This window comes from Cornus florida, unplaced genomic scaffold (assembly GCF_030987335.1).
Source record: "Cornus florida cultivar Cherokee Brave unplaced genomic scaffold, ASM3098733v1 CherokeeBrave_3.0.0_Hap2_Chr11, whole genome shotgun sequence".
Taxonomy (NCBI): domain Eukaryota; kingdom Viridiplantae; phylum Streptophyta; class Magnoliopsida; order Cornales; family Cornaceae; genus Cornus; species Cornus florida.
Window position 1 is genome coordinate 70,738,282 of NW_026775581.1, and position 20,489 is coordinate 70,758,770.

General features: G+C 41.9%; 1 protein-coding gene across 1 annotated transcript in view; it reads right to left on the reverse strand.

The window, feature by feature from the left end:
* LOC132283629 (WD-40 repeat-containing protein MSI4-like) overlaps window positions 1–20,489 on the reverse strand; it is a 39,142-nt gene that overhangs the window by 3,793 nt on the left and 14,860 nt on the right. The window contains exon 9 of the mRNA XM_059785617.1: window positions 11,857–11,938. Within this exon, the coding sequence (XP_059641600.1) occupies window positions 11,857–11,938 (82 nt within the window). The remainder of the gene's footprint in view (window positions 1–11,856; window positions 11,939–20,489) is intronic.

Sequence of the window (20,489 nt, forward strand, 5' to 3'; positions counted from 1 at the left end):
TTTACTTCTACAATCTTTCATTAATCTTCTTAATGAGTAAATTGCCTTAGTGGTTACTCTCATAAAATAGTGTTGTCAAATGCATGCACCATAACTTGGAGACCAACACCAAGTCAACTATACTAATGGTCAAAACCAATGACGCATATTAGTAAACAAGTGGCAGTCAGAGAAACTTAGCCTAACTTTTTAACATGCACAAGCATAGAGACATTTTTGTAAAAAAAAAAAGACTCCAGCCCCAAAAAAGCTTATTAATCCCACTCCTTGCTTATTGTCAAAGAAATCCCATTCAAATTTTAAATGCTTTTAGTTACCAATTCCAAAAAAAAAAATCCCCCATGTAGAATCTGAAAATCAAAACTCTAATCTGGGCATCTCTCAAATAAGTAATAACAATTTACTATTGACATCAAATGATCAATCTCAAAATGTAACTAACAACAAGCCCTGAGAAGCAAACCTATTGAACTGAATTATCTTTCTTGATTAAGTACAGTGACAAAAACCTTAAATCATTTTGCATTACATAAAAAGGATTTGTATGGGCATATTTCCAACACCACACTATTCCAAGCTCTTCTTCTAAAATAATGGGAAAAAGCAAATCAAAATACCATGGACTTTCTTTTTCTTTTCTTTTCTTCCGTTAACAAAAGGGTGGCATAAGATAAACAAAGTGTCGAGGGGATGCAACCAGTGCACAAAAGAAGTACAAATCACCCCAAAAAAATAGCAAAAGAATGCAAAGTAATTTCTAGGAATCTCACAAAAAACCAAAAATGAAAACGCTAACTTCTAAATCATATGAACAAGCATTTCTATATACTCAGGAACGCCTATTTGCCACCGCGACGGCGCGCGCAATGTATATCATTCATAAAGGTGCAGCTTATCAAACTTTGTGGGATCCTTGACTAACAACCTCCCAAGTAGCGGCCAAAAGTATATCAAGTAGAACGATACATACACCAATATAAATCCAAACAATGAAAATACTAAGCACCACAACTCTCACACACCTCATTGTGAAAAGGTGGTTGATAGCCTTCTTCACAATAAATTGCCTACCAACTTCTCACTCTATGGTCATCACCAACAACATATCCAACGTATTTAGAAAACTCACTCCACCCTTTCTTAATGCCCTTTCAAAGCCTAAGCACATGACCTCCTTAGAAAAAGACACTTGGAACCAAAGAAGGGAGAGCAGATGAACCAACTTGAAAACCGACCTCTCGAGAACACTCAATGAAGTCCTACACCTATTAGTAATGTATATCAGCATGTAAACAATACATTTCAAGTTTCTCATTTCTTAATATTCTATATTTCTATTCCAATTGGAATTGCTAATACATGTAAAATACTTTGGTTACATAACTAATTCGGGTGAACAGCATTAGGGAGACCAAGTGAAATTGCAAATAGGTTATTCAGTTTAAAGCCTGCTGGTGTATCAAACCTAACACGTGGTTCACATAAATAGTCATCACATTACTGCATAATTTTTTAATTAAAGTATCAACACAATTAAGAACACATCATTAATTAGTGATATTATCCACTCAATGAATTTTGTCAAACTAACAATTCTAATGATGTGCGGTCCCCGGCCCAAAATATGAGGAAAAAATCATTCACATTAGACAATATCAAAAAAAAAAAAAAAAAATATCGATATTAAAGTGGGTCAAATGCTACGGACATGCTGATCAGCAGTAACAGCCACCCAAGACTCACATATGCAAAAGAAAACAATACAAGTTAGGCATTAGGAGGTTGGACTTGTTCAACAAGGCTTTGTTGGGCAAGTGCCTTAGGAAATTTGGGGGAGAGAGGTCCAGTCTGTGGCGGAGGGTTATTGCTTGCAGGGATGGGAAGGATGGTGGAGGGTGGTTGTCTAGAGAGGCTAAAACTCCTGTAGGAGTGGGGATCTGGAAGCTTACCTGGAAGGTTTGGGATGAGTTTTCCAGACGCATTTGTTTCAGGGTCAAGGATGGGAGGCATGTCAGGTTTTGGGAGTATCTCTAGTGTGGGGATGTAGCTATGGCCCCTAGGTACCCTAGTCTTTTCAGGATTGCTAGCGGGTTGACTTGGGATGGGCAGTTTTGGAGAAAGTTCCCTGATTGGGAGCTTGCGGAGGTAGTGGAGTTCTTAGCATTGTTGTAAAGCTAGGTGATTGGAGGGAGATGGGATGGATGAGATGGTTTGGTCGGGTTCCCCGGGAAGGGTTTTCGGAATTCACTCTACTATAATTTGTGCAACCAAATATAAGTGTTGCATTTAAACCAACGTTCGCAGTTGCAGATGCGGTGTAACGGAATTGAATCGGTTTTCACAATGGTAAATTTTTCTCAACCTTGCACGTAGCACCAAAGTGCACCAATACACAAATTTTTGACATAATCCGATAAAGATGTAAAGTTAGAGAATTTCTGTAATTTATTGATTTTTTTAAGATTATTCAACACAACTAATGACTTATTAATGAATTTTAAGTCGCTATCATTATTTAAAATGCTTAGTATTGTACTTTTACGAATGAATAAAAATAAACTCAATTATGAAATAAATAAAAACTCATACCATAAAATTTTTTTTTTTTTTTTTTTATAAGAATTTTATAAAAAACGCTCAAAGGGGAGCGAAACCCATGGAAACAAAGATGAAAAGGCCACAAAAAGCCTCAAGCCTTCAAAGAGGCCAAAACAATAAACAATCTCCTCAACAAAACGATAATCTCTCCCTGAGACCGAACAAAAGAGAGTAGAAATAATAGAGAACTTAAGCATAGAAATAAGGTTTCTCCTTGCATCGAAGTATCTCCGTTTCCTCTCGAGCCAAATGCACCACCAAACACAGAGAGGGGTAGCCCTCCAAGCATCCCGGATGAGCGCCCCAACAGAGCAACCTCTTCAAGCCTCAATCAACCTTCTAAAGGAACAGGGCATAACCCAGGGGACCCCAAATAACCCAATCATCATATCCCAACAATCTCTGGCCATACTGCAATGCAACAGAAGGTGATCCACTGTCTCCTCATCGCGACGACATAAGTAACAGCGATTGATAACCACCTGCTTTCTCCTCCTCATCAAATTATCCTGGATTAAAATCCTACCCAAGACAGACGTACAAGCAAAGAAGGCCACCTTAAGGGGAACCTTGGAGTGCCAAATAGCCTTCCAAGGGAAAGTGCCACCCTCCCCAACAGAAAGGCACCTGAAAAAGTATCTCACCTCGAATCGACCCTGAGAGTGTGGACTCCAAAGCCAACAATCAGCCTCCTCATGAGAGATCACCTGACGATATAGTAACTCCAAAAAACGAGTGACCTCCTCAATTCCCAATCCTGAAAATGCCTCCTAAACGGAACGTCCCAAGTTAGTCTTCCGTTATCAAGGTGATAACAGTCAACCACCAAGACCTGCCTGTCAGAAGCAATCCTGTAAAGCCGAGGGAAAGAGAGAGCAAGGGGAAGCTCCCCACACCAAAGGTCCTCCCAAAATCTGATTCTCCTACCATCCCTGATCCTAAAGCGAACATGATTACGAAAAACGTCCCATCCCTTTCGAATGCAAGTCCAAACCCCCACACCCCTAGGACCACGCACCTCAAGAGAACACCACCCACCACTGATTTCCCCAAACTTGCTGGCAATAACTTTCCTCCAAAGCCAAACCTCTCAACCCCAAATCTCCAAAGCCATTTCCCAAGAAGAGCCCTATTGAAAGGCAACAACCTTCGAATCCTTAAACCTCCACTCCGAAAAGGACGGCACACTTGCTCCCATCGTACCAGATGATATTTGAACTCCTCTCCTCTCCTCTCCCTCCCCAAAGAAAATTCCGCTGCAAACTCTTAATTCTCTCTGCCACCGAAGAAGGAATCTGAAAAAGGGAGATAAAATAGGTGGGAAGGCAAGAGAGAGTACTCTTGATCAGAGTGACCCGCCCCCCTTTGGAGAGGTACAGCTTCTTCCAACCCGCCAGCCTCTTCTCAAATCTATCCACCACCGGATCCCAACTCCCCACATATCTCGAAGGAGCACCCAGAGGCAAACCTAAGTAAGAAATAGGAAACGAGCCAGTGCCACATCCGAGGATCTGAGCAAACATTTCAATATCAGGAACATCCCCAACCGGCACTAAAACACTCTTTCCAACATTCACTTTAAGCCCAGAGACAACTTGGAACCAAATCAAATGCATCTCAAATTTCTCAGCTGGGACGCATCAACATCACAAAGAACCAAAGTATCATCTGCAAACATCAAGTGAAAAATCTTCAACTGACTAGCAACATCTTTACCCACCCGAAAGCCTCTCAACAATCCCAAATCAACAGCCTTTTTCAACAACTTGCTAAGAGCCTCCATCACAAAAAGAAAAAAGAAAGGAGAAAGCGAATCCCTTTGTCTCAAGCCCCTCGAACTAGAGAAAAACCCCGTCGAAGCTCCATTCACAAGGACAGAAAAGCACACGCTAAAGATACAAAAAAGAATCCATCTCCTCCATCGCTTCCCGAACCCCATCCTCTCCATCAAGTAGATGAGGAAACTCCAACTCACTTGGTCGTAAGCCTTCTCAATGTCCAGCTTACACAAAACACCCGGAACCCCAATACTCAACTTGGAGTCCACACATTCACTAGCAATTAGAACAGAATCCAAAATCTGATGGCCTCCCACAAAAGCATTCTGAGAATCAGAGATGACGCCATCCAGAACCTTCCTCAGCTTAGAGGCTAAGACTTTGGCAAGCAACTTGTAAAAACAACCCACCAAACTAATAGGTCAAAAATCCCTAACATCCAGCGCACCTCCCTTTTTCGGAATAAGGGCAATGAAAGTGGCATTCAAGCTCTTTTTAAAAAAGCCATGAGCATGGAAAGCGTGAAAAGAGCCTATCACATCATCTCAGACCACTTCCCAACACTCCAAAAGAAAACGCATGGAAAAGCCATCTAGACCTGGGGCTTTATCCCCGTTACAGCTCTTCAAAGCAGACAAAACTTCCTCTTCAGAGAAAGGAACCTCCAGTAAAGAACATTCCTCACCCGAAATAGAGTCAAAATGAAGCCCAGCCAGTAAAGGTCTATACCCAACCGGTTTAGAGAACAAAACTGAAAAGTAATCAGCAAAACCCTTACAAATCTCTTCTTCCTTGCAAAACACCTCCCCATCCACCCTAATCCTCCCAATATGATTGCCTCTTTTGTGAGCATTGGCAAGTCTATGAAAAAATTTCGTGTTGTTGTCACCTTCCTTGAGCCATAAAGCTCTAGACTTTTGCCTCCAAGAAATTTCCTCCATGATCGCAATCTCAGCAAACTCCGCCTGACACTCCACCCTCCTAAGTTTCAAGGAATCTGTCAAAAATCCTTGACCCTCTAATCTATCAATGTCTGCAATCTCAGAGAAAACCCGATTCTTCCTCCACGCAAGATTACCGAAAACCTCTTTGTTCCAGACTTTGAAATCATTCTTCAAAAACCGCAGCTTATCTGCAAGGGAATGACTAAGGGTGCCAGCAACATCGGCCCGAAGCCACATATTCTCAAACCTGAAAGGGGATCTTCTACTGCGCAGCCTACCACAGTCCAACATCAAAAGAACATGGTCAAACAAAGGACGAGCTAAAGTGGTCTGGTTAAATCCGAAAAGTGCTCCTCCCAATCACTTGACACTAGGAATCTGTCAAGTCTAGAGAAGGTAGGAAGAGAAGGACCACTAGACCAAGTGAAGGGCCCACCTACCAAAGGCAGCTCAATCAAACCAAAAACATCAATGAACTCCGAAAAAGACTCCATCTCGACCGTCCACCTACCACTTAACGATCTCTCAAAGGGGAACGAACAACATTAAAATCCCCACCAATACACCAAGGCAAAGACTATCTCCTATGAACCTCTCCCAGCTCCGCCCAAAGCTAATGACGCATACTGTCCTCTGTAGGGCCATAAATGCCAGAAAAAGCCCAACGAAAATCCTCCTCCAACACAGAGAAAATGCAAGAAGCAGAGAAAAGCCCAACCTGAGAGTCCATCATAGAGACCCAACGGTTATCCCACATCACAAGAACACCACCCGCAGAGCCAATAGCATCCAGAGCAAACCACTCCACAAATCTACCTCCCCATGAACAACGCACAAACAAATTCGTCATCGTCTTAATCTTTGTTTCTTGCAAACACACTACATGCCCACCCCCTTTACGAATCACCGCCTTCACCACTTTTCTTCTAGCCAGGTCATTAAGACCCCGGAAATTCCATGAAAGGATTTGTAGCTTCATAAGGAAACAACAGAGCGGATAGACACATCCCTCCCTCCACAACCCTTTTCCCTAGAACCCTTGTTCCTTCTTTCATAAGTGACAAGTGCCGTTGGGCTCAACACTCCCCTCTCCTCCACCTCCAACTCCCCCAGTAGGCTCCCCCTACTCTCTCTACCACTCATTCTGTCCAAATACTGAGAAGACAGAACCTCCAAAAACATATTCGTTGCCACCTCCATTCAACCTTCAAAAGAAACTCCCAGTAAAGAACCAATCTCAATTCCTTTCTCCCTTACCCAATTCCCCTCCATAACAGCCCTTCCTGAATCAAAACTAGCCCCATCCTCAAAGACCTCATCCGGATGAACAACCGCTAAAGGAGCAAAGAAATCAAAATTCGTCTCATTGCCATTCCACTGACCTGACCCCAAATCCTCAAAAAAAGCAGAGCATGATCCACCATCCCCATCCTCAAAGACTGACGAGGGAGGGGAGTGACCAGCCAGCAGGGTCCCATTTTCCTCAATAGCCAAAGACCCACTCGTCCCACACTGAAAACCCTTTAAAGCTAAATGAGTCCGCAACTCACTCAACAACATAGTCGCCAAAGCATCATCCAAACAAATTTTCAAATCATGTCCCGCACAAACTGTGACACTCTCATTCTTCTGAACCACAGACCGAGATGGACCCAATCCATCAACCTGGAAAACCCCAACACCATCCTTTCGCCCGTTCTCCAATCCATCCTTCAAATCAGAGGAAATACTCGACCCACCCTGAGAAGGAGGAGAAGCAGAGGGAGAGAAGAAGCAAGGAGGAGGTGCCCCAGAAACGATAGTGGACTTACCCGGATAAAATTTCGACTGCACAAACGCCACCCATTTCTGCTTATCCTTTTGTGTCCAACGCTTGCGGAGAGCAGGAAGAAGGATCTTTTCTTAGGAAGACGTTTTCGCTGCACCAGATCCCTTGAACACCGATCCTCCTTAACTCTTCCAGAAAGATGCAAGTTTCCACCAACAGAAGAGGAAGTCAATGGCTCAAATCTATTCTTCAAAACAGGCCCAGAGCAAGAAGACCCACCAACCTGCCCAGTTTTCAACCCAGCCGAACTATCAAAAAGCAAATGGGCAACCGGCCCACCAACCGACCCATCTTTAAAAGAATGGGCAACCGGTCCACCATCCAACCTCAAATCACAAACGGGCTTGCTAATAACCGGATGCCTCTGAACAGGCCCACCAGAAGAAGTGCAGCCCTCACAATCAACTAAAGCCCCATTCCCTGGCCCAATGCCAGGCCCATCATCGCGTATGGGCTTCGGATTCTTACCAGCCCACTTAGCAGAATTTGAAAATTTCGTGGAAACAGCTGTATTCCACTGTGAACGGGTAACTCCTGGGAGCCAACCACGTGGTTGGTCAGCAAATCTCCCCTTCCCACTCCCACGCGCTTGTTGTGCGTGAACACCACCACGACGAGACCCTTTTTGATCCCACCGCTGCAAAAATGGCCGATGACCAGTCCCGGCAGAGCCTCCATTCCACTGCATCTGCCGGAGACCATCAGGCCGGCGACGGTTCAACCCAGACGATAGCCCATCCCTACGTTTCTGAACAAAAAGCCTTCTGAAACATTCCTTATTACGGATCCACAACGCATCTCTCCAATTCTTCCATCTCTGGAACTCTGCCATCCCCTTCTTCCCCATGGATTCCCACCTCAACCATTCTTTTTCCTTAAGCAGATGCGAACCATCGCCTGCTTCCAAGCAATCCGTCGTCGGAACAAGCTCGGGCTGCTTCTCCTCCCAAACTGCCACCTTATAATAGTACCGATCGTCATGAATGAACACAAAAGGTGGACAAACCCTTCCATCAGAAACTGTAATACGAACTCTTTCTACATCAATGGCCTTATCGGCCTCCACCCAAATAAACCCGCCGCATAAATTGCCAACTGTCACAAACAGAGCATGGCTCCACAGGTGAAGTGGAAGGCCATAAATCGTCACCTTCTTCAACCCCTTCTCTTTCAAGATCTCCGAACACCCCACCTTGAAGTTCCAAGCATCCACACGAAGAGTTGCTTCCCCCAGTCACATCGACCCTCTTTAAGAACACGAGATGCTTCGACTGCAGAAGGAAGTCGAAACAAAAGAAGCGAGTCAGGCAACGGCGAGACCGACACACCATAGGAGATCTTCCAAGCTCTTGAAGCCCACACCGCAATCTGTGCTCCATCGCCCACTTCTTTATCAAAATAACCCACCAAACACTACCTAAGGTCATCTTTTCTCCTTCCAACCGAGTCGTCATCCAAAAAAATCGATGGTCCCCTATACGGATTTGCAAATCTCGCAACACCACCTTGAAACAATCGAGGCAGTCTAGCAACCTCCAAGAACGAGCGCATGACTAAGATGAAACGAACACAAACAAAAACACTCCAGAAACAACAAATCACTTAAAGAAAAGGAAATAGAAGAAAAGTAGCAGAGGATTTCACCGGAGTTAATGACTCCAGAGACTGGTCGGAGTAGAAGACTCCTACCGCATCCCTACCACCAGCTCACCGAAGAGATTGAAAAGTGACGTGGGGTATTATATGAACCACCATACCATAAAAAATATAAAATTAAAATAAATTAGAAAAGTATATAGTTTTGTCTACGTATAAAATAAATTACATAAAATCATTTTTTACATGAGATTTTATGATCAATTTTTATTATGTGTCCACAAATTTTTATTTTTATTTTTTTAGGTTAATTACAACGATACCCCTTGAGATTTGTCATATTGACAGCCATTTACAACTTTGCCATTTTTTAAACAAAGACACCCCCCAAGTTTGCAAACTTAAACAATGACACCCCAAACATGATGAAAGTACATGTTTACCCTTTGACCATGTAAAATGACCAAATTACCCTCGTCCAAAAAAATCCTTTCTTCTTCCAATTTTTAGATCTTCCCATTCATTCCCTGTGAGCCCTTCTTGCCCGCCATCCATCAAGCCACCACAGGCCCACAGCCGAGCCCATCACCGTCCCGTCGTCGCCCTCATCTGAGCCATCCAAAACCACAATCCATTCCTCCACCGTCTGCTCACTACCATTGCCACCGCCGGGCTGTTCGCCACCACCGCCGAGCCGAACCAGCCCGTAGCCTCTGGCAGCTACGACCAGCCAAACACTCCAATAGACTTTCACGACAATGACACAGGGTCTTCCAACTCTTTCGAAGCTAGCGACGGCAACACTCGAAGAGGTTTTCACGGCAACGACACAAAGTCTATTTGATTATTAGAAACAAATATTTCAGTTAGTGTTAATGTAGATTATTGAGTCACTTTGAAGATAGATGGAGCTAGGGTTTGGTTGAAAAAAAAATTACAGAAAAGATAACAGGGGTGGTGGGTAATGTGTGGAGATGATGGTGGATGGGTAGAGAGAACTCCATCTTTTCCGGCGTATTCCATTCTTGCCGTTGTTTGCTTGGAGCATAAAGAGGTTAGAAAGAGAGAACGGGGTTTGAGAGAGCTCGCCACCATCATCCGCAAGCTCACAGCTGCAGCCGCAACCAACCCATCGCCGTCACGGCCAGCCCATCTCCACCTCAGGGTTCATAAGCCACCGTCACCAAAGCCGGATCCGTCTCGCTGGGCACTATCGCAGTTCATCTACAGCCGCAGCCGCTGCGAGTCATCCACGGCGATTCAGTTCTACCGCCGTTCTGAGCAGAACGGCCCGTCGCCCATGGCCCAGTCTGCCATCCCCATCTCTCCACCGTCCGAGCTGGCTGCCATCAAAACCAAGCTCGCAGCCGCCTCCATCAAAGCTGAGCTTTTTCTTCACGGCCGACTCCTCCACGGCCGTCGCCTTCTCCACAGCCGCAAGCCACCTTCGCCATCATCCACGGCCGAGTCCACCGCTGCTGCCATCACGCCGCGAACCAGACCATCAGGCACCACCTTGCCCGAACCAGTCCGTCTTCACCGGCCGAGCTCTCCACCGTCCGTGCTCTCTGCACCGCCTTGCCGGCCGTTCCTCTTCGCTGTGACTCAAAGAGGGACTGAAAGAGAAACGACAGAGAGAGAGAGAGATGAGATGAGAGGGTAGTTTGGTCATTTTAGGTGAGGATTAAAATATATATTAGGGCATATTAGACATTTCATGTCACTTAAGGCTGTGTTTGGCTCCGTTTTTATAAAATGGGGTGTCATTGTTCAAGTTTGCAAACCTGGGGGGTGTCTTTGTACAAAAAACGGCTAAGTTGTATATGACTGTCAATATGGCAAACCACAGGGGGTGTCGTTGTAATTAACCCTATTTTTTTTATGACAAGAAAGAAATATCATAGATAAATTCAAAAAGTACAATACAACTCAACAACTTGCAAGTTCCAGCAATCGAGAAGGATTTTTTATAGCTATCAGCGAAACAACTTTTTTTGTTCTTTGAAACCACAACTGAATCAAAGAGGCTTACTTTTTAATTGGCTCATGTCTCATTACTCATACTCTCTTTCTTGTGTCTTGTAACGACCCACATGTCTAGAGTGTTTTTTATTAATATTGGTTAATTTAAATCCTTTGCAGAGATTGTATGAACTTGCAGCAAACATTTGCCATGGGTTTATTTAATTCAACACAGTTGCCTAATGTTTGTTAGAAGTCTAGAGAAGTAAACAAGTGTAGAGAAGTAAACAAGTGTGGGAAAGTGTAGGAAATAAGCGTTGCCATCTACTCTCACATACCACATCAAAAAGTGAAGGAAATAAGTGTTTTAAGTAGAAGTTATAAAATCCAACAACATGGAGGTTAGAGAATGCATTGTGTTGCTATTCCCACATCAGAAACCCAAAAGAAATATGTAAAGAATGGGGGGTTATAAAGAAAATATATTTGACCTTTGTGCTCAGAAGCAATGACCCAAATGAATAGAACATATTGAACCAGCCAATCTATGAGAGAACCAGAAAATTATTGGCCGTAATGGCTTTTTTGCATTAAAAATCGGCTGGTTCTTTGAGAACTGGCCGATTCTCTTATGGGTCTCGAGACTCACCCATATATCGGTTTCTCTCGGAATTGGGCCTTCAATCTTCCGTTGCGAACCGGGGTTTCGCCTAACCATGATTTAAACACAGATATGGAATGTTGATGACAGCAATTTCCATAATAAAACAAAAGGACACAACTATACATGCAAATATCCACATGGGTGTGTGTAGGTATAGATGTAACTGAATTTATGTACGAGTTTTCATGTGTAATAGAAACAATATAGTGTAAACTAATTAAGAAATATAATAACCTTTTAAAGGCTCCATTTTGTAAAACAGTCAGAACTGTTTTTCTGCACATTTTATGGATTAAGGTGTTCACTGTAAGTTGCCATCATTTTAACCGTCTAAGAAATGGAAAAAATCAAAGCCATGGGTCACAGGAACAAGTATTTTGAAATAACCATATGTTTGACACACTTAAATGTACTAATGTAGTGTTATTTGCATGAATACAAAGTTAAAGCACTTGAACTGATAGAAACGAAGGAAAGAGATGTAACCTTGACGACTGGAGTAGAGCCAGTCCTTGCATCCCATAATATAAGGCAAGAATCATCACCCACACTACAAAACTCCTGCGCACTACAGCACAAAAACAGTTGGTATAAACAAAGTGCATGACACAGCATGGTTTTATGGTAAAGTACTGCATATGAAAGTAGAAAATATTTTGAGATACAGGAAAGAGCCTCTTTGACTACATATATTAAAAGAGTAGCAAAAGAAGTCCTAGGAGAATCAAAAGGAACGAGACAATTATTTAAAGAAACTTAGTGGTGGAATGAGCCAGTCCGAAAAGTCGTAAAAACAAAACAGGGATGCTATAAAATTTGGCAAAAAAACTAAAAATAGTGAAACATTTGACAAATATAAAAAAGTAAATAAAGATGTTAAGAAAATAGCAAGTGAGGCAAAACATAGGGCATTACGATTTCTATTCTAAACTAGGCACAAAAGATTATATATAAACTCGCTAAGCTAAATGAGAGGAAAACTAGAGATTTTAGCCATGTTAAATGAATTAAGAGTGAAGATTCACAGGTTTTAGTAAAAGACAGTGAAATTAAAGAAAGATGGAAAAGCTATTTTGAGAAATTAATAAATGAAAACCATATAGAAAATCTAGGCTTAGAAGAATACGTTAGAGACAACATATTTTTCCTTAGGGTCAAGGAGTGGAAGGTTAGGAATGCCTCAAGGAAGATGAAATCGGACAGAGCTTTAGGACCCCCATGGCATTCCTATTGAGGCGTGGAAGTGTCTGGGAGAAGTTGACTTGTCTTGAACAAGGAAAAAAAAATTGACTTGTCATGGTTAACAAAATTGTTTAATAAGATAATAACAACTAAGAGGATGCCGGATGAATGGCGCCAAAGTATTCTAGAACCAATATATGAAAATAAAGGGGACGTACAATGTGGTATCATATAAATGAGTCATGCTTTGAAACTTTGGGAGAGACTGAGTAAACCACACCTAAGACGAGAGACGGAAGTGTCAGAAAAATCAATTTGGATTCATGCCAAGTAGGTCAACAATGGAGATTATTGACTTATTGAGAAGACTAATGAAAAGATATAGAAAGAAGAAGGGAGATCTCCATATGATTTTTATTGATTTGGAGAAAGACTATGATAACTGTGATATTGTGGCCCGAATTTGGTGCCGGGTCGCGTTGCGACTTGCTTACAACCCGTTGGATGAGCATTTTGTGGGCCCAAGCCCACCAAAGCTCTAGGGTTTCGGGGCCTTGGCCCCGAGAAAAAAAATTTGACCCGTTTTTGCTCATGGGTCGTAGATCCTAATTAGTCTCTTATAGCCCGATATATAAGGGCGCTTAGATTTGGAGTGATGGAAGAGAGACTTCTAAAATTCGTACAGAAATAGAATGAGGGGCTAAAACCTTGTAATCTCCGATTTTACACATAGTGAAGACTTTCGCCGGATCTCCACCGTGGGCGTAGATTGTTGCCGAACCACATCTAAATTTTTGTATTCTTTGTGTGGTGTGCTTACTTTTTTGTCGTGGTTCTTGGTTTTATCTTGGGTTCGCTGCGTTTGTCATAACAAACTGGTATCAGAGCTTTCGGTTCGAAGCAGGATGGTGTCCAAGTTTCTGGAAATCGAGAAGTCTAACGGCAGAAACGATTTGAACCTGTGGCATGTTAGGATGCAAGCTCTGTTGGTTCAATAAAGGTTATCCAAGACGTTAAATGGGAAGGATGCACTGCCAGAAAAGATTAAGAACAAAGATGAGGTTATGGAGAAAGCACACAGTACAATTTTGTTGTGCTTGAGTAACGAGATTCTGCAAGAAGTTGCTGGAGAGACTACAGCGGATGGACTGTGGCAAAAGTTAGAGTCCCGAGATATGACGAAATCTCTTGCGAACCGCTTGTATATAAAGAAGCGGTTGTTCACTCTTCAGATGCACGAAGGTTCGTCTTTGAAAGACCATCTTGACAAGGTAAACAGTATCATCATAGACTTGAATAATATTGATGTCAAGATAGAGGAGAAAGATCGGACTATTATTCTGTTGTGTTCTCTACCACCCTCATATGAGCACTTTGTTGATACAATGATATATGGCAGAACTACTTTGTCCATGGAAGATGTGAAGGCAGCTCTGATTTCCAAGGAGTTGCAGAAAAAGGCGTTTGAGGGCAATACAGAAAGTTCGGCAGAGGGGCTGTTTGTTAGAGGGAGAACAAATCAGAAAGGAGGGTCTAGCAGCAAAGGTCGTTCTAAGTTTAAGAACAAAACGAAGGTGTTGAGATGCTACATCTGTCACAAGGAAGGGCACCTCAAAAAAGATTGTCCAGAGCGTAAGAAAGGAAAGGAAAATCCTCTGAAGTTGAAAGTGTGGTTGTTGCAGAGGGTAATGATTCAGATGGTGGTAACGTTCTCACAATTTCAATCGGCAGCTCTTGCGATGAGTGGATACTTGATTCGGGTTGCTTGTTTCATGCTTGTCCAAACAGGGACTGGTTTACCTCTTATCGATTGATGGAGGGGAATTTCTGATGGGGAATGATGCGGTGTGTAAGGTTGTAGGTATCGGTACAGTTTAAATCAAGATGTATGATGGGATTGTGAGAACATTGACTGATGTCAAGCATGTACCAGAACTGAGAAAGGAATTGATTTCCGTAGGTACGCTGGATTCCATCAGGTGCACTTACAAGGCTGGAGGTAGAGTCATTCGGGTTTCAAAGGGTGCTCTTATGGTGATGAAGGACTGAAGAAGCAACGAAGGTGTTGAGATGCTACATTTGTCACAAGGAAGGGCACCTCAAAAAAGATTGTCCAGAGCGTAAGAAGGGAAAGGGAGAACCCTCTGAAGTTGGAAGTGTGGTTGTTGCAGAGGGTAGTGATTCAAATGGTGGTAACGTTCTCACAATTTCAGTCGGCAACTCTTGCGATGAGTAGATACTTGATTCGGGTTGCTCGTTTCATGCTTGTCCAAACAGGGACTAGTTTACCTCTTATTGATTGATGGAGGGGAATTTCTAATGGGGAATGATGCGGTGTGTAAGGTTGTAGGTATCGGTACAGTTCAAATCAAGATGTATGATGAGATTGTGAGAACGTTACCACCATCTGTTACTTCACATGGTGGTGGTAGATATATGATGGCACCGATTGATGACTTTTCTCGAAAAGTTTGGATTTATATTCTAAAGCACAAAAATGAGACTTTTGTTACATTCAAGCAGTGGAAGACCTTAATTGAGAAGCAGACTGGAAAACAAGTAAAGCGCTTGAGGACAGACAATGGCTTGGAATTTTGTGATGGAGAATTTAATGAGTTCTGCAAGATTCACGGGATTGTGAGACACCACACAGTGAGGAAAACTCCACAGCAGAATGGAGTTGCAAAACGAATGAACATAACGCTGTTGGAGAGGGCACGGTGTATGATGTCCAATGCAGGGTTAGACAAAGCGTTTTGGGTTAAAGCTGTTTCTACAACTAGTTTGACTGCTATCGATTCTAAGACTCCAAAGAAGGTATGGTCTGGTTAGTAATCTGAGAATATTTAAGGGTCCAGCGTATGCTCATGTGAATGAGGGGAAGCTTGAACCGAGGGCTAAGAAATGCATATTTCTTGGTTATCAGCCCGGGGTCAAGGGATACAAATTATGGTGCCCAGAGGCTTTGGGAAAAAAAATACTTGTTAGCAGGGATGTGACCTTTCATGAGTCTGCAATGCTTACTCCGCAGAAGAAGGTAGTTGATTCAGGGAGAGCTCAGGGTGTCAGTGAGCAAGTGGAGCATGTAGAGGTTCAGTTAGAGGATAGTCCTGTTTGATCAACTCACAAGCAGGTGCAATTTCGAGCTAAGGGAGATGCACAGTTACAGCAGTATAGTGTGGCTAAAGACGGGCATAGGAGAGATATCAGGCCACCTAAGAAGTATGGATTTTCACATGCTAATTCGATTGCTTATGCACTTAGTTGGGCAGAGGATATTGATAAGCCATGTACTTATCATGAGGCCATCACAGGTGGAAAGTCAACACAGTGGTCTGTCGCCATGAGTGAGGAGATTGAGTCTCTTCATAAGAACCAGACTTGGGAGCTAGTTAAGAAGCCTAAGGGCCAGAAGATTGTGGGCTGTAAATGGGTCTTCAAGAAGAAAGAAGGAACTCCAGGGGTGGAAGATGTGAGGTGCAAGGCACACTCGGTGACGAAGGGCTATACACAAAGGGAAAGGGTGGACTTCAATGAAGTGTCTTCTCTTGAAGTAAAACATAGCTCAATTCGGGTGTTACTTGCTAAGGTTGCTTTGTATGACTTGGAGCTTGAGCAGCTTGATGTCAAGACTGCTTTCTTGCATGGTGAGTTGGAAGAGCAGATTTATATGCATCAACCTGAGGGGTTTGAGATTCTAGGAAAGGAATATCATGTTTGCCTACTGAAGAAGTCCTTGTATGGGTTGAAGCAGTCTCCTAGACAGTGGTACAAGCGATTTGACACCTTTATGGTTGGGAATGGCTACTGTAGGAGTAAGTTTGACAGTTTTGTATATCACAAGAAGCTCTCAGATGGTTCGTAGTTGTACTTGTTGTTGTATGTTGATGACACATGTTGATAACTTGCAAGAACATGTCTGAAATCAACATGTTGAAGGCTCAGCTCAGGGCCCGTTTGGAAAGTGTTGTGTTTTGTAGTGTTTTGTTTTAGCCTAGAACATAACAAGTGTTTTGTAATGTGGTGTTCTGAGATGAGAACAAAATATGTTTGGCGACAAAAATTTGCATCGAAAATTTTGGAACAAAAACATGGTAAAATGTGTTTGGCAAGGTATTTCGTTTCAAGAAATATAAGAACAAAACATGTTTGGCAGAGTCAAGCTATAGCAAAAAATTAGTGACAATATTAATTGTGTATAACAATCATTGACAATATGGAAGCATGTAATTCCATTTAAATTGATATCATTCCTATATAAAACCTTTGAATAATGATGAACATGATTCCATTAAAAATCATTCTATAACATTCCATTAAAAATTGAAAGCATTTACAAAACTGATCGTGTGTATAATGAACCATCTACCAATTCAAATTCATTTCATACTTGAATATACAAATTGTCTATAATTAACAATCCAACCAATATTAATATTGCACACAAAGTTGTCCATCTCTCTGTACATAGATCTTGAATTAACTATTTATTACAAGAGGCAAACTGAAAAAAATTCAAAGTTGTCCAATCTCTTCCAAGTCCAGCATTACTGAAGGAAACAAATGTCCACTCATTTCCAATATTTGTCAACAGCATCATCGTTGGCGTTAGAAGACTTCAATATAGAAGCACAAGTGCAATCCACTCCAAACAAGTGCATTCCACTCCAAAGAGCAACAAATATATAGAATAACACACTTGCATTAGTGAACTTACAAAGACAAAAAGAAAAGACCAAAAAACTGAGGAAGACTCTCTCTTTAATAATGTGAACCCAACTGGTCGTCTTTATTTTTCCTTTCTTTTTTTTTTTCTTTTTTAATGATTCTCTTTCTAGTTATAAATTATGATCACATAATTCAACTCATACTATTTGCAGTTCAGGAAATACTTATGATGAAGTGTAGCAAGTTTGAACATTCCACAATTGACTAAGATCAACCATGGGAAATTTGAGCAACTAAACTTACACAAGTACGCATTTGAAGTACTCTCAGAAGGAGTGTAGACATGATCGAAGGCTTCTGTATTTATATGTAATTTCTATAGCATACCTGCATATATATGTGTTTGTGTGTATATATATAAACATTCAATTGTTTGGACATATGATCTGTAATCATATATTTTGGAATTTTTATAAATAAAAAAATAAAAAAAAAAGACCAAATCACACCTTCCGAAAACGAAAACAAAAACAACAACAACAACAACAACAAAAAAAAAAAAGCGAGAGAGAGAGAGACCAAATCACAGCCACAAGCTAACTTTATGTGAGTTCATTGGTGAAAGTAAAAGTCCGTACGTCAACAAGAAATTTCTGCACTGGATTGAAAGACCAGATCACAGCCACAAACGAAAGTAAAGTCAAGTCAAGTCCATATAAAAATGCAGTAAGGTACCAAGAAGAAGGCGATCTCACTTGGCGGCTGATCTGATCTGTTCACCAGCGAAATTGGTACCAAGAACGTTCGAGCTCTATTGAAGGTTACGAGGATCTGAATTAGACGAGAAAATTGAAGTAAACACGGAATTGTTCTTCGGCTTCTTCATTTTCTAGGTCACGTTAGTTGTTAAAGAAGTTGAAGTGTAAACCTAGAGAGAGGGAGAGATGGGGGAGAGAAAGCAGACCTAGAATAAGAAATCGCCTCCGGAATCGCTTTGCTGAGAGCGCAGAACACAAACCCTATCTTATTCCAACTTTCTCTTTATACCTGTGCTAGGTTGGGTCATTTTGTTCCTTCCGCTACAGTGTTTTTTGTAACCCAAAAAAAGTGGGAACAAACAAGAACACCAAAATGGTGTTTCAACTTTGGGCCCAAAAAGTGAAAGTGTTCTACTACTGTTGAAAACAAAACAAGCCGGCCCAAACATGTTTTGTTCTCAAAATGAGCTACTGTAGCGGGCCTGGAGCATTACAAAACACATGGGAACACTTCCCAAACAGGCCCTTAGTGGTGAATTTAAGATGAAGGTTCTTGGTGCTGCAAAGAGGATATTGGGTATGGAAAATTCACAGGGACAGGTGAGCAGGCAGATTGTATTTGTCACAAAAGAAATACATTGAGAAGGTGCTAGAACGCTTCGGTATGCAAGTATCAAAGCCTGTGAATACTCCATTGGCTGCCCACTTTAGACTTCCAGCACGATTGCCACCGCACACCGAGGAGGAGGTGGAGCACGTCTCGTGTTCCTTATGCTAGTGCAGTTGATAGACTTATGTAGGCTATAGTGTGCACTAGGCCAGACATTTCACATGCAGTTAGTGTAGTGATCATATACATGGATAGACCTGGGAAGGTCCATTAGCAGGCTGTGAAGTGGATATTGCAATACTTGCGAGGCACTGCAGATGTTGGGTTAGTCTATGAAATAGGCAACGACAAGTGTGGGAGTGTTGCTGGATATGTTGATTCGGATTATGCTAGAGATCTTGATAGGAGGAGATCCTTGACAAGGTATGTCTTCACTCTTTTGTGGGAGTGTGATCAGTTGGAAGGCGACTTTGCAACCCGTAGTTGCATTGTCTACTACTGAGCCTGAGTACGTGGCAGCTACAGTGGCAATCAAGGAAGCTATATGGTTGAGAGGCTTGGTTGGTGATTCAGGATGATTTGACTATGTTTTGTGACAACCTGAGTGCCATACATCTGATTAAATTTTAGATGTCTCATGAGAGGACCAAGCACATTGATGACAGGTATCACTTCATTAGAGATGTGGTTGCACAGGGTGCTATTGCAGTGAGGAAGATTGGGACAACAGAGAATTCGGCAAATATGATGACTAAGGTCATTCCTACACTGTTTGGAGGACTTGTTTGGTGCTTGCAATTGTTGAGGCCCTTAGGGGCATATGGAGACGGCGAAAGGAGTAGCTGGAGATTGTGGAGTTTGGCGTAATTCGAGCCAAGGTGGAGATTTGTGATGTTGTGGCCCAAATTTGGTGTCGGGTTGGATAAGCATTGTGTGGGCCCAAGCCCACCAAAGCTCTGGGGGTTCGGAGGCTTGCCCCAAGGAAAAAATTTTGACTCGTTTTTGCTTATGGGTCATGGACCCTAATTAGTCTCTTGTAGCCCAATATATAAGGGCGTTTAGGGTTTGGAGTGGTGGAAAGGGGACTCTGAAATTCGTACAAAAATAGAGTGAGGGGCTAAAAACTTGTAATCTTTGGTTTTACACATAGTGAAGACTTTCGCCGGATCTCCACTGTGGACGTAGACTGTTGCCAAACCACGTATAAATCCGAGTTCTTTATGTGATGTGTTTACTTTTCTGTCGTGATTCTTGGTTTTATCTTGGGTTTGCTACGTTTGTCGTAATAATAAGGTACCTAGAAACCTAATATAGAGAGTTTTAGAGAAGAAAAGAGTTACAAAGGGATACATTCACACAATAAAGGACATATATGATGGATATGTGACTATAGTTAGAACCCATGTCGGGGAAACAAGTGAATTCCCAATTATTGTAGGCTTTAAACCAAGGGTCAACATTAAGTCCATTCCCTTTTGCCTTAATTATGGATAAGCTGACAAGACACATCCAAGATGAGATTCTGTGGTGTATGTTATTTGCCGATGATATTGTTTTAGTTGATGAGACTAGAGGAGTTAATGCCGAATTGGAGGTTTGAAGAGAAACTTTAGAACTAAAAAGGTTTAAGATGATTCGAAATAAAACTAAAAATATGGAGTGTAACTTTAGTAAATCTAGAAACATAAATGAGGATGTAGGGAGGATTGAGGAACAAGAGATATAAAAACTGAAAGTTTTCAATAAATAGATTAATTATTAATAATGAGGGAGAAATTGGAGATGTCGTTAATCATAGAATCAAGGCAAGATGGGTTAAATGGACGAGTGCATCTAGTATATTGCGTGATAAGTGTATCCCTTTACAATTGAAAAAGGAGTTATATAGAACAGCTATTGGA